The following is a 14,690-nucleotide window of genomic DNA, read 5'->3' on the forward strand; positions in this document are numbered from 1 at the left end:
CTAACATGTTATCCGATAGAACCCTATAACCTACATTCTTAGAAATTTCTCGGAAAAAATGTTTATACAATAACACTTTATTTAATTGTTATTTTATTATAGCAAAACGGTCAAATAACCGTAAATAAGATGGTATTTAAACTGTTAACTGTGAGAAATATCGTATATTAACTGCTTTCACCTAATACGGTCAAACAACCAGAATTTTATCGCACTAACAAAGCGTACCGTATCAAACCACTTAGTTCCTTACAACTGCGTACATAGTATATCCATTATCCTACATAGGCTTGGGAATTCTGAGCCATGTTTGAAAACTGATAAAAATTCTCAATTTCAAAATTTTTCTTAAAATTTAATTTTATCTTTTTCCCAAAAAGATTAACATAAACGCGTCTTGCGTTTCAATGGGAAATTTAACTTTTTTTGAAATGGTGGTGCTTTATGTTTCAAATCCGGTACATTTTGAATAGCAATTTTTTTAATTTTTTCCCCTAAAGTTTAACATTATTCACTTTAAAATTGCTGTTTCATAAGTTAAAAATATCAAAAATTATAAGTTAAAAGTATCAAAAATTATTTATCAAAAATTACTGTTTTTTAAGTTATAGTCTTTTATGTCAACTATTCTATGCAGTCTAGACTATTTAAAGTCTAATATTTCAAAAAGAAAAATTAAAGTTGAATTTTAAAAAAATAATGTTGATTGAATTAAAAAATATTTGAATTTAATTTAAAATACTAAAAGTAAATCTTTTCAATGCATTTGGAGGAAATTTTGAATTTAAAACAAGAATTTTTTTCCTCATAGATTAAAGAAATAGTTTTTAAAATATAAAAATTCACGCATAAATAAGACAAAATTCCATTTAGTGAATATTTTCATGATTTTATTTACAGAAGTTTTTATATTATATATGTATATATTTACAACTAACCATACCAATATGACACATTGTAGATAAATTTGGAACTTTTTACATTTTATCACTACGATTTTCAGACAGTTTTTTATCTTTTACATATACAGAAAATTAAAATATTATAAATATGGTTATTTAAAAGCATTGTTTGATAAGAAGAAAAGGAATTTATTTTGCATTTCAAATACAATAAAGTAATGATATTCATAACAAAATAATTGTTGGAAAATAACAAACAAACACCATTCGAAAATTACAAACTTTTAATTATTACTTTGAAGATATAGTATTAGAAATACTAAATTTTCTTAATTTTATTATTACAAGCATACGTTACTGTTTTTGAAATATTAGCAATGCAGTATTACAATTCATGCATCCTATATAATTAAAAAAGTTTTATTATTTTGAAGTCATAAGTGCTTTAATTCATCTTTAGTTTGATTGTGGTTATAAAAAATTAAGTTTTTAACACCTAATTAACATAAACTAACACTCTTTGCTTGCTTTATAACAAGAAGTGATTCCTTATGCTAATTAGTATTAACTTTATATGTTGTTTATCTAAACAAAAAGTATTTTTATAAAGTAAACTTTTAACATCAACAATTGTTTTCAAAAACAAATGATTGAAACATTTTTGTTATTTTTTAAGTTTATCATATTAGCATTAAACAAATTATGGACTTCTAAAAACAAAACTGCTGAACATTTCATTAATTTTCAACAATTTGAACTTTTTCAGTTTTTTTATGAATTTACATAGTACTTGAAGAAAATTTAACACATCAAAACTAAAGAATATTATGATCATAAATGTTAAAACACAGCAAATTTAAGAATCTTGAAGAATATAATTAATTTTTTAAGTAAAATATATACAATTATGTTACTCAAGCTATAAAAACCAATTTAGTTTTATACCAGAACTTAAAAAAAGAAATACCACTTTCAGAACTTTAAAATTGGCTGTATCTCATTGTCCAAAGAAAAAAATGCCGAGTTATTCATAATCTTACAATGAATAATTCAAATAATAAATAGCAATTTAAACAAAATCATCTGACTTATTTTATAGTAATCAAAAGAAGTATCTTTTGTTTGTACTGGTCATAACATTGCTAAAAAGAAAGTAATTAACACAAATAAACAAGTTCGTTTCAATATCAAAATGTCACAAGTAGCATTATATCTCGTATTCCATAATACTGTGGGCAGAGAAAAAAAAATTCTGGTAAGATTATCGTACTGTACGGTAATAACATTTCTAATAAAATAACCATAATTCTAGGTATTAGAGCAAAAATACACAGTATTTAAACTGTTTATTTGGTAATTTTTTAATACATACGGCAACAGTTTGCCGGAAATTCAGGTTTTCAAAATTGTTGTTTTTATTACAACACATTTAGTAAAAAATACCAAACTGAAAAGTAAATGAATCTTACTAATAATCAAATAAATGGAACTTCTTGAACTTTATTGCACAATATCAATACTATGATCCAGCTATTAAGAGCAGAAATAAGTTCAAATTAATACCTTATAAGAATTGCCGCAAATTTGCACCATATTGTAATTTGAAATATTGACGCTACAGTTCAGTAAGATACTGATTACTCTCAAGTTGTAAATTTTGTTACATTGTTTATTTAATTTGCTAAAAATATTGTTTGCATATTTTTTATGTCAAATACAAATATAGTCTTCTAATCAAATACAGCAAATTATTCTACATTTATCAATGAATTATTTATTTACAGTTTATGCCTAGTTAGCAAAGCGAAGGCGTTTGTACAATGCAAAGTTTCTTACGTATTAAAACATCTCGATTATTTTATGGTGTTGCTGAATTTCATATTAAATTATTTTTCATAAATAAATAAACTGTCTGCAAACGACGAGATCTGTAGTATACCATACCATCTTGATTATATACAAAAAGTTCAAATGTAAATGTATCTAAACTGCTAGATTTCTTCCCAAATTTTCTTTCTCAACAGTATACAAATAAATGTAATAAATATTACGTGATATTTCAGCATTTATATTGTTTTTTTTAAATAACAAAAAAAAGTCATCAGTTTGTTTAGCATCTGATTTATACGAAAATGTTAAATTTGTTTTAGACTTTTCTTAAAATTTTTATTGCATTTGTTACACTTACCTGTTTTCAAGATATTATTAAAGTCATTGTAATAATGTATTATTCTAATGTTTAAGTAAAAATAAACTCTAGATTTACAATTTCTAGAAAATACTGTGTATCTAGAGAATTCCAGAATTATTAAGGTCATGAAACTAGAATTCTCTAAGAAAAAAATGTGAATTATTTTTCAAGAATTTTAGCGTGTGTCGGTTTCGTGTAGAGCAAAACTAACGATCACCTTAGGCCACAGGTTGACTAAATGAAACAAGTGGCGACAAAAAAAATTTTAGCTAATCACCACTTTTTTTTGTAAAAAATATACCCGTGAGCATATTTATACATTTAGTTAATATGGAAGTATTATAATTTTTTTTATAATATTTGAAAAATTACTTTATTTTATGCTTTCTTAAAATTCTTTAGTTTTCGAAATGAACCTTGTAATAGTTACCATTCATTGAGAATGGTTGAGTTGAGTCGAATGTAGGGTTTAATTGCAAAGGGTCCAAAAAAGGACATGCTGGGCCATTCAGAATAGCTTCCAAAAAAGTCCTTGCATTACCAATGCCAACATTTTTTGTAATCATTTAAAATTTTCAATTTTTTAAAAACTGGTCGAGTGTCTTAAAAACTGGCCACTGCTAAAAATGCAACTACTGGACACTGGCTAACAGTAAAATTTCCTAATTTTGCCCTATATTGCTGCGTGTGTAGTACTTTCACTTAAAGAATCTTCAACTAATTATTTCATTTAAAAATGACACGTTACTGTCGGTCATATCCAAATGAAGATAGGGTATGCATTATGGTTAATATGAATAAATTTAAACAATATAAATAAAGATAAACAATGGGAATAAAGCACAAATAATGGCACAATAGTAGACTGTACTATAGTTCACGTCACCGTACGTTTTGAAGTACATGTAGCACATGCACAGACATACACTACAAAACATACATACGATGACGTGAAGGGACCTGGAACTGCTAATATGTTCGCTGGAGATATTAAGAAGATTTTTTTAAAAAATCTCTATGAACCTATGATTTACTTCAAAAGAATAATATTTGTTTTGGAATGTATTAAAACAGAAAGTAATTTGAAACTTCTATGGGCATCAGCTGTCTGCGTACTATAAACAAGCAATGTCATTCGTTCCGAGATAGAGAACAGATTATTTGGAGTACATTGCTTTTGTCTTCAAATAAATATAACTGAAGCGTTCTCTGTTTAACATTAAGAATGACAATTATTCATGCACTGTTAGAAATTTTAGAGCTTATTGAACCAAAATATCACTCAAAATTGCTGCAACCTTGAAATAATGGGAAGTTGAACCATATTATCGCAATTCTTATGTTTGATATTATGGTTCAATTTGACAGGAAAAGCGTCTCAATGTGACATACAATAAAGGTTGCAGCTAATTTGGACCGTATTGCATTTTAAACCGCCAATATCATGGTTCCACACTGAACCAAATTTTCAAGGAATGAAGTGTGAAACAGCTTTTACTGATGACCAACTAGCAGTATCCTTCAATTATTTTTAATCTATGAATCTCATGCTACACTGTTAGAGTTTCTATTCTAAAATAATAGTAAAATAACAGGCAGCATTTTGTCCCTCCAATTTACCATAAATGAATGAACATTTTTTACCTTTGCGGTTTTGAAACTATTTACGACTAATATGGTTAAAAACCATGAATGCAAAACTAAACTGTTTTTTAACTGTTTTACAACTAGCAAGGTTTCAAAATCGTAAAAAATAAACTTAATTGGACACTGGGGATAAGCTTTTCGTTAGGTAATGGGCATTGAAGTCAGGTTGTGGTTTATGAAAGGGAAATATTGAGATATCAACTCTGGGACTCGAATTCCCGTTCTGTTCGGTCATAAGATTAGCCCTCTGGGTTATATATATGTACTCAAGATGCAAGGAACTAAGTGACTTCGTTAGGTGGGCCTAGTTGGTGCGATAAAATTCTTATTGTTTAACCGTATTAGGTAAAAGCAGTTAATAAAGGGTTTTTCTTACAGTTAACAGTCTGAATACCATCTTATTTATCGTTATTTTACTGGGTTTTTTCTAATATAGTGAAAAAACAATTAAACAAATTGTGATTTTATCAATTTACCTGAAGAATTTCTAGCAGTGTATGTTGTATCGAATTCAAGCTACACATACATCAAAAAATCACATTGCAGAAAACTTTAATTATGTAGTTTTAAATATTTTAGCTGAGTCTTTGGTCTAAAACGTTCTCAGTCATTACAAATAAAATTAGGAACTGAAATAATACAATGATGGAACATAAATCAATGCTACCTCCACGAAACGTATACTGTTGAGGAATTTATTCTTGGGAAGTATGCATATTTGGTACAGATGCTTATTAGGTATCTAAGCGTGCATTTGGAGTTAATGCACGTTATGTCCACTGGTTGTCCAATAACTTATTATCATGGCATCATAGTACAAAGTATTTTACCGTCTTTGGATTTCTTTAGAAGCCTTAGGTCGTGAATGTTCTCTATTATGTGTTTAGATGATCCAGTCACCTTTGCGTGTTCGACGTCTTTTTTCAGTTCCTCCATGTCACGTTTCAACTTCGCTCGTCGATTCTGGAACCATGTAATGACCTGAGCGTTGGTCAGACCAAGAGATTGCGCGATCTCGTCCCTATCTGCTGGTGATAGGTATTTTTGGTATAGGAACCGCTTCTCCAGTTCGAAGATCTGGTGGTTGGTGAAGGCGGTGCGAGATTTTCGTTTCTTCTTTGGTTGCTGACGATTGTTGAACATACTCAGGTGGTCTCTGGAGGAGTCTGTAAAAGAAAGAAAAAGTATTTAGAATAAGATTGAAAAATTAACCCAGTTTGCTTAAAATACGATTGCTATAATTTAGTTAATTTAGTGAATTAACTAAATTATTAAACTAATTCGATAGTTTAGTGAATTAACTAAATTATTAAACTAATTCGATAATTTAGTGAATTAACTCAATTATTAAAATAGTTTGATAAATTAGAGAGTTAACAAAATAATTAAATTATTTCGATTAATTCAGTGAATTAACTTTATCCACTAAATAATCGAATTAGTTTAATATTAATTCACTAAATTATCGAATTAATTTAATTTAGTTAATTCACTAATTTATAGAACTATTTTAATAATTTAGGTAATTCACTAAATTATCGAATTAGTTTAATATTTAAAACTTAATTATTAAATTAATTTGATAATTTAGTGAAATAATTATTGAATTAGTTAATTTAGTCAATTGACGAAACTGATAGATTAATTAGTCTATTTAGTGATTTACAAAGTAAAATTTTTAATGTAAAATTTGTTTAAAAATGTGAACATTTTAAACTCAAAATTTATAAAGTAATGTGAAAATTCTAAAGGGAAAATAGTATTTATTAACGCAATTTCTGGAAAATATTATTAAATTACTCAACTTAATAATATCTTGGAAAAAAGTTAATAACGACAGTTTTTAGTTTTTAAGATAAGTTTTTTAATGATAGATTTTTTATTTTTTTATCCAAAAGGACTCACGTTATTTTATTTTATTTTATTTTAGTTTATTTAATTTTATTTTTGCTAATATCAAATAAAGATAAATTCATTTAACGTTTAGACAGCAGACAGATAACCGCTATGACACGCTTGTTATTTATTCACTAAGAAAACAAATGTGGTCAAAACTACCAGAATATGGTAAAATGGCTCTGTTTTGGCTCATGAGTGAGTTAGTGAGTTGGCTCGTGAATGAATCAATGAGTTCCAATTTTTTGAAGAGAATTTTAATTTTCCAATTAGAGGAGTTTATTTATTAGTTAATGGAAGTCTTTATAGTACTCACTCATCCTCCAAAAAATTATTTTGACGCATTTTTTTCTGTAGTTAGGTTTCCTGTTGCTGTAAGTTTTGTTGCTGTTTTTGTAAAATGTTAACAGATTTGAAATGTGACCCATTTTTATCCTTACAAACAACTAATGCATATGAAAGCATTTACGAACAAAATATTTGAATTATTCTTATTCTTAGTGTCTTCTTAGAAAAACACAGCTGCTTACAAATGTCATTAGGAGATTATAGCAAAGATACAAAGAAAAAAATCAAAATTAAATTTTGCTCTGAATACCTCGTAAAAAGTTTCAAGTATTTAAGAAGTAGCGCATTCAAGAAAAATATTTTTTCCCTATCAAAACTTTTTGGTTTACTTTGGAGTTCAAAACATAGTTTTTTAGAGAAAAAGATAAGCAGCTTCTGTTGAACAGCTGATCAGTAAAAGAACAAAAAAGAGGGCTGAAAATATCTGTTACCCTCATTTACACCCAAATGAGAATACAAAGAAACGTTTGTAACAGCACTTTGAGTTATTTTTAAATGAAACTTTGAAATGACAGTTTTTCCGAGTGTTTACTCTTACTTTAAATTGGATAAACGTTCAAATTCGAAGTCTCACGAGCTCTTTTTTAATTTATTTTTGAAGAATGAGCCACTGAAGACATCTGATTATCATCAGAAATAATTTCGTAACTAATCCAGTTTAGATGTAGTAATATTAATATAATTTAGTTAAAACGTGTGGTATCGAATGTCCTGTGGGCAATCTTTAAAATTCAGATAGATCATCGTTGCATAAAATAACCATTGTTGCATCTATCTTGCGATTTGCACTTTATATTGATGGACTTCAATTTACGTTTAACCAGATACATTTTACGAACCATTCGATTAGTATATTTAATTCAGTTTTTAATACCCAGTAAACTGATATAGATAAGTGATTTACTGTTATCAAATTCAAGTTAAGAGTAAGTGAAATATAGCTATGTAACTTTGGTTTGTCAATTAAACTCAAATATTTTAATGTTGTTATTAAAAAAAATTTAAAATTAGTATCGTAAATTCAAATTTTAAAGAACTAATGATTTGCGTTAATGAGCATGATATTAGTGTCGTTGGCCTTACCAATCAAACTTTCTACTCTGAAAAGAAAAAGATCATAGCTAGCGGAATATGGTAAAATTTACTGTGTTTCCGGTAACATGGTTTTTGGTAACATGGTTTTTGGACGGTAATTTTTACTGGACAGCTTTGGTAATGATTATATTTTTGGTATTATTTGGTTATGATTTTGGTAATGAATGTGATAAAATATAGTAGTTTTATCATGTTTGCTTAGCTTAGAGCATGGCATAAAAATCATTCAATTAAATGTATTTTATAATTTACTAAATTATTTGTACTTTTACCGAAATGTGTGGTGAATGTGTTTTGAAAAATATGTGTATGAAAAATAGAATTTTCGTTAAATCATTACCATATGAACTGAAAAATTATCAAATAAATTGCATAAATACCTTGCATTTTGGTTTTATTACGATATTACGATAATAGCGTGCGTGTTTTTTTATTATCAAAAATGTCATGACCATAGTGTACGGTAATTTTACCAGATTATTCTTCTCCCCGTACTTTACTATCCCACGTTTCTATTTTCAAAATTTTTATTGCTAAACTTCAATAAAAAAATATTAAGTTAGATTCTGGAAGTTTCTTAGCAGATTGAACTGCATTTAAATTTTACAATTTTGAAAAAAAAATTGAGTGACGCTATTATGCGTGCGAAGATATTACTTTCATTGACATTCAATCAAACTTTTTAAATACACATACGTTTCAAAACACTCATTAAGTACCAACAAAAACTATAGTTTAACTTCCTTAATAGACAGCCTTTTTATCAGTTTTTACTATGAAAATTATGACTCTAATCACGTATCGACTTGTTTTCTCATTTTATGATCCAACTTTCGGAACTTTCAACTTGAAATATTTTTTTAAAAAAACATTTAGTTAGTGTTGTGAAGTAGTTAGTGTTGCCTACAATTTAACATAAGTAAAAGTCTGCAAATGTGCTAAGACTAATGATTCATTCAAATGCTCTTGCCATGTCTAAAGGCATTACTTTTGTTTTTCCATCGAACTTTCCACATGCATATGCGATTCAAAAGTCTCTTTTAGTACCTACAAAAACTGCCTTTCCTCCTTCTTAATAGACAGCATTTTTATCAATTTTACCATGAAATTATGACTCCGATTGTTTGTCGTCTTGTTGTATCAGTTTATAATCCGAAATTTGAATCATACATCTATAAATTTTAAAGAAAGTCTTAGTTACTTTCTTGAAGCTCTCTTGCAAATGTTGCTTAAGTAAAATTCGACAAATGTGCTAATACACATACCAGTCAAAGCACTCATTTCGTATCGACAAAAACTACAGTTAATCTTTCTCAACTGACAGCCTTTTTATCAATCCCTACGATGAAAATGATCACTCCGATTATTTGTCGTCATATTTTATCATTTTATAACCCTTCTTTCAAAACTTGTAACTTTAAATTTTTTAAAAAAAGTCGTAGTAGTTCTTAGTAGAAAAAGTCTTTATGATGTTTTCTTGCAAATTTCGCCTAAGTAAATGTGCTAAGATTAATGATTCATGTGAATGATTTCGCAGTATCCGAAGGAATTACTTTAGTCAACCTTTCATCTAACATGCAATTCAAAGCACTTATTCCAAATGCACATGCAATTCAAAGCACTTATTAAGTACCAATAAAAAACTTGTTTAACTTTCTCAATAGACGGCCTTTTTAACTAAGGAATGACGACTAAGGAAATGATGACTCCGATTATTTGTCGTCATATTTTATCATTTTATAACCCAACTTTCGAAATTTGTAACTTTAAATTTTAAAAAAAAAGTTTTAGTTGGTTTTGTGAAGTTCTCTGGCAAATTTTGCCTAAGTAACTGTACTAAGACTAATGATTCATGTGAATGCTGTATCCGAAGGCATTACTTAAGTTGACCTTCCATCGAACTTTCCAAATGCACATGCAATTCAAAACACTTATTAAGTACCAACAAAAAAACTTGTTTAACTTTCTCAATAGACAGCCTTTTTATCAATCTCTACTAGGGAAATGATGACTCCGATTATTTGTCGTTCTGTTTCATCATTCTCAAATCCATCATCGGCAGATTCTGCCAGCTGCAAAAGCTGGTAATAACAGGGGCTGGCTCAACAGGACTTTTGTTGTCCATATTAAACAGAACGACAAGACTTAAGAGCGGATGACGATTCTTTTTCCAAATCTCTCTTATTGTGTTGATCTTCAAACCGTTTGTTCATAATTAGAGGTGTATAAGTCGTGCGCTTCAAGCTTTAATGGCTCAAAAGTCACCCGCAGCACTTTTAGGTGTCAAAATAATGGTGGTTGTTGCAGCCCCATCACTTTGCTGACTATAATCAGCGGTTTTGATTGAAGTTTGATCTTTTTTTTTTTCTTTCTCTCTTCCTTTTTAGATTATAATTCCTACGTTTATTATGAGAGACTTTCTATGGAACTTTCTTTTGGTGGGGCTTTATATTTTTGCTATACTAGACGTTAATTTTGTGGTTTCTAATGATATAAAAGGTGGAGTGTCTTTAGATAAAACCAGGAACTTCCTGGAGAGGTGGAGAATTCTAAAGTAGGAGTTAATCTGTGAAATTGTTTCTTATGTGGCTTTCAGATGAGCAGAATAGGCTATCCCTCTATTGTATTTGTCTGTAAATAATCATAAGCAATAGGTTGTGTATCATATCACCTTTAAATTTGTGCCCATTTTGAACAATGAGTAAAATAGTTCATATTAATGAAAAATAACTTTTTTGAAGTAAGTTTTATAGGTTGAGGAATATTTCATATTTTATTTTTTAATATATCTGCGTTTCGAAAATAATTCGAAATTCCGATAAATCCAAAAGAGCTTTAATTTCAAAAAGCAGAAAAAAATGTAAAGTATTGCACATGCTCTAAAAAATAAATAAATCTTACAAATCTATTGAGTTTTAATAAAAATGCTTTCACGAGTTTTTTGCAAGTTTTATATAAAAGGGATTTAATACTTATGAAAACATTTTAAGTAAAAATAAGTATGATGCAAAATTTAAAAAAAATATTTTTTCTCAGTCACATAGAAAAAAGTTCTGATAAAGTCACCGTACTATATGGCAAAGGAATTTCTGATTTAAAGAAAAAAAATAAAAATCTAATTCTATTTCACTAACTATTCATTTGGTAATTTTTCCTCTTATATGGTAAAGGTTTACCGGAAATTCCGGTTTTGAAAATTATAGTTTTTATTACCACACATTTAGTAACAAATACAAAACTGAAAAGTAAATTAAACTGAATAAATGGTTTTTATGCCATCCCATAAGGTATCACGGTAAAATAACCAAATTTTACCACAGTTACTAAATTTTGATGCATTATAATAAGCAATATTTTATTGTTAGTTTCACCAAAATCACTACCAAAGAGCTTCAATAAAAATTACAGTGCTTTTTGGTGTTTCCATAGAGTCAGAAACGATACACTATACACGATACAAATTCTGGTAGTTTTGACCATACTCTTTTTCACAATGAAAAAAAAATTTTTTTTTTTTGCATGAGAAGCTGTTTTTGGCTAATTAAACGCAAAAACTGACCCTTAATTTATTATTATTTTTTTATCCATAGAGTATCGGTGACGAAATTATTAAAAACTTAATTCTAAGAAGCATGCATAACAACTTTCCTTGAAATAATTTGTTTTTAATACGCATAACTTTTTTTGAAAGTTAACATAATAGTTTTAATTTAAGATTTATACTGAGAAAACAATAAAAAAAACTTTTAAAAAATTGCAATAGGAATTTATTAAATAAAAAATTTTACTGCGTAGTATTTTAATGTTTATCGGAAAATCAGTTTATTTCTATAAAAAAAAAAGTTCTTTTTACAGTTTTAATCATGATAATTTTAAAAATATGCAGAAAAGGGTACACAGTTATTTAAAAAACATATATTTCCCATAAAACTTGTGAAATTGCTTATGAAAAAATGAATAAATAAAAATTTTAACATAATACTTCATTGTTTTTTCTTTGAATTGTTTGACATCAATCAGAATTTTTTTCATAAATTATTTATGTTTTTGTGTTACAAACACAACAAAGGAAATGAAACTATAGATTTTATTCCATTTTAACCATTAAACATTTTATTTATAGTATAATTTCCCAATATATTTTTCTAAAAAGGATAGTAAACATTCATTATATCTTTTTAAAATACGCAACTACTGTATAATGAAGGGTTATATGATGATATTCTTACTTAAATGAAAAGTTTGCTTCACTACCTACTTACCATTTACCTACTAACACTTTTTTTAAATTATTACAACGATAAAAGCTAATGGGTTCTTGTAATCATATTTTTATCTGTTTATTACTTTTTTGTGCATCTCTTTTCCTTTCTTTTTCGCATTTAGTTTTAAATATTTTAAAGATTTTTTTTCATTTGATGTAATCAAATTTTTAATTTCTGAATACTTATTTTATTTTTCGTCTTTTCATTTCAATTCCAAAAAATATTCACTGAAAAAATATTAAAATAGTTTCCATTATAATAATGCTTTTAATAATTAAAGTTAATGTTCAATTTGCGCAGTTCAATAATAAGTTATTAAAATATTTATCATAATTCATTAACTTTTATATCTATAAATCTGCAAAGGATACGAAAAGCCTTATATGCTAAGCAAAGAACCGTAGATTTCAACTAAAAAGAGTCAAGAGTTTAGAAAGGGATGATATTTATACTTAATTTAACAAAACCATACGGGCAAAATCCTTAGATCTTGATACTCTTAATTTGTTTTTTAAAAAAAGTTTCACAAGGTTTGAATCATTCGTTTACATTAATTATTACCGCAACTTCTAATCTGATGTAATAGTATCAAATTATCCATATTAAACATTAAATTAGTGTGCATGATTTTTTTAAAAAACTTTTATGCTATTTTCAGCTGGTAAAATTTTTAAAATGCATTCATAAAAAAGCATATTTCGATGATTTTTCGCTGATTGCTGAGTTAACCCACTTGGCTAGAACCAATTATTAATTAACAATATTTTATTTCAAGTTTCCATTTAATTCCAAACTTCATTTACAAATCAAAAATTTTAAACATACGTTCTTTTAAATACAAACCAGTTCTAATATTCAACAATTTAAAGTTAAAAGTGTCGTAAAACCGCAACGAAAATATCGTTAGAAGATTTTGTTTGCATAATTTATAACCTTTTCTAAAAAGCGATTAATTTAATGATGAAAATGTGATGATATAATTGACAAAACTTTCACTTTATGTGTCAAACTTTAAGCGATCAGCGATCACTAAATATGTAAACATGTATTTTTTTTTATTACTATCGGACGAAAACAATACTCCAACATATTTTTCATGCATTTACCATAAATGCATTCAATATACTTCTTTCAATTTCATTTTGTCATTTACCCCACAACACATTATTTTTAATGCAGCAATTACTATAACACAATAATGTTAAAATTTGAAACTATTTCCTTTCATTGGTGACTTTTTGCAATATAACGAAAGTAAAATGAAATGACAGTTTTATTGTGTTTGATGGATTAGACTGTCATGTTGTCAACAATCGTATAGATCAAATTAGATTTACATTGTGTTGAGAAAATGTAAAAATTAATTGAACCTCATTCTATTTCTACACATTTCTATTTCCTTGAATGCTCGAAATATGAAACGAACTGCAATTGATTTTCAAAAGAAAAGCCTTTAATAAAACTGTTCCAACTACGACATGGAGGGAAAATGGAGTATTGACAACTAACAATTTTTTGCTTTTAAGTAATACATCAAATTATTTCAAATATATTTCTTAGTTTTTTTTTATATGGAAGCATTTAATTGATACTTAAACTATAATAAAATATTTTCGCAAAATACATGTAGATGAATTTTACTAAAAGATTCTACTAATATTCTGAAAGATTGTACTCATTGTTACTGAAATTGAAACGCATTACTTGCTGAAAGATCGTACAAAGGAAAAGCCTTTAATAAAACTGTTCCAACTACGACATGGATGGAAAATGGAGTATTGACAACAAATCAATTTTTGCTTTAAAGTAATACATCAAATTATTTCAAATATATTTCTTAGTTTCTTTTATATGGAAGCATTTAATTGATACTTAAAATATAATAAAATAATTTCACAAAATACATGTAGATGAATTTTACTAAAAGATTCTACGAATATTCTGAAAGATTGTACTCATTGTTGCTGAAATAGAAACGCATTAATTGCTGAAAGATCGTACAAAGGAAAAGCCTTTAATAAAATTGTTCCAACTACGACATGGATGGAAAATGGAGTATTGACAACAAATCAATTTTTGCTTTAAAGTAATACATCAAATTATTTCAAATATATTTCTTAGTTTCTTTTATATGGAAGCATTTAATTGATACTTAAAATATAATAAAATAATTTCACAAAATACATGTAGATGAATTTTACTAAAAGATTCTACGAATATTCTGAAAGATTGTACTCATTGTTGCTGAAATAGAAACGCATTAATTGCTGAAAGATCGTACAAAGGAAAAGCCTTTAATAAAATTGTTCCAACTACGACATGGATGGAAAATGGAGTATTGACAAC

The 14,690-nt window shown here is 27.3% G+C and overlaps 1 protein-coding gene across 1 annotated transcript in view; it reads right to left on the reverse strand.

The window, feature by feature from the left end:
- Window positions 1-868: 868 nt before the first annotated feature.
- The window catches only part of LOC107442844 (transcription factor LBX2), a 100,650-nt gene continuing 86,828 nt past the window's right edge, over window positions 869-14,690 (reverse strand). The window contains exon 2 of the mRNA XM_016056503.3: window positions 869-5,906. Coding sequence (XP_015911989.1) covers window positions 5,542-5,906 — 365 coding nt within the window. The 3' untranslated portion in view covers window positions 869-5,541. The remainder of the gene's footprint in view (window positions 5,907-14,690) is intronic.

The sequence above is a fragment of the Parasteatoda tepidariorum genome, chromosome 2 (assembly GCF_043381705.1).
Source record: "Parasteatoda tepidariorum isolate YZ-2023 chromosome 2, CAS_Ptep_4.0, whole genome shotgun sequence".
NCBI lineage: Eukaryota > Metazoa > Arthropoda > Arachnida > Araneae > Theridiidae > Parasteatoda > Parasteatoda tepidariorum.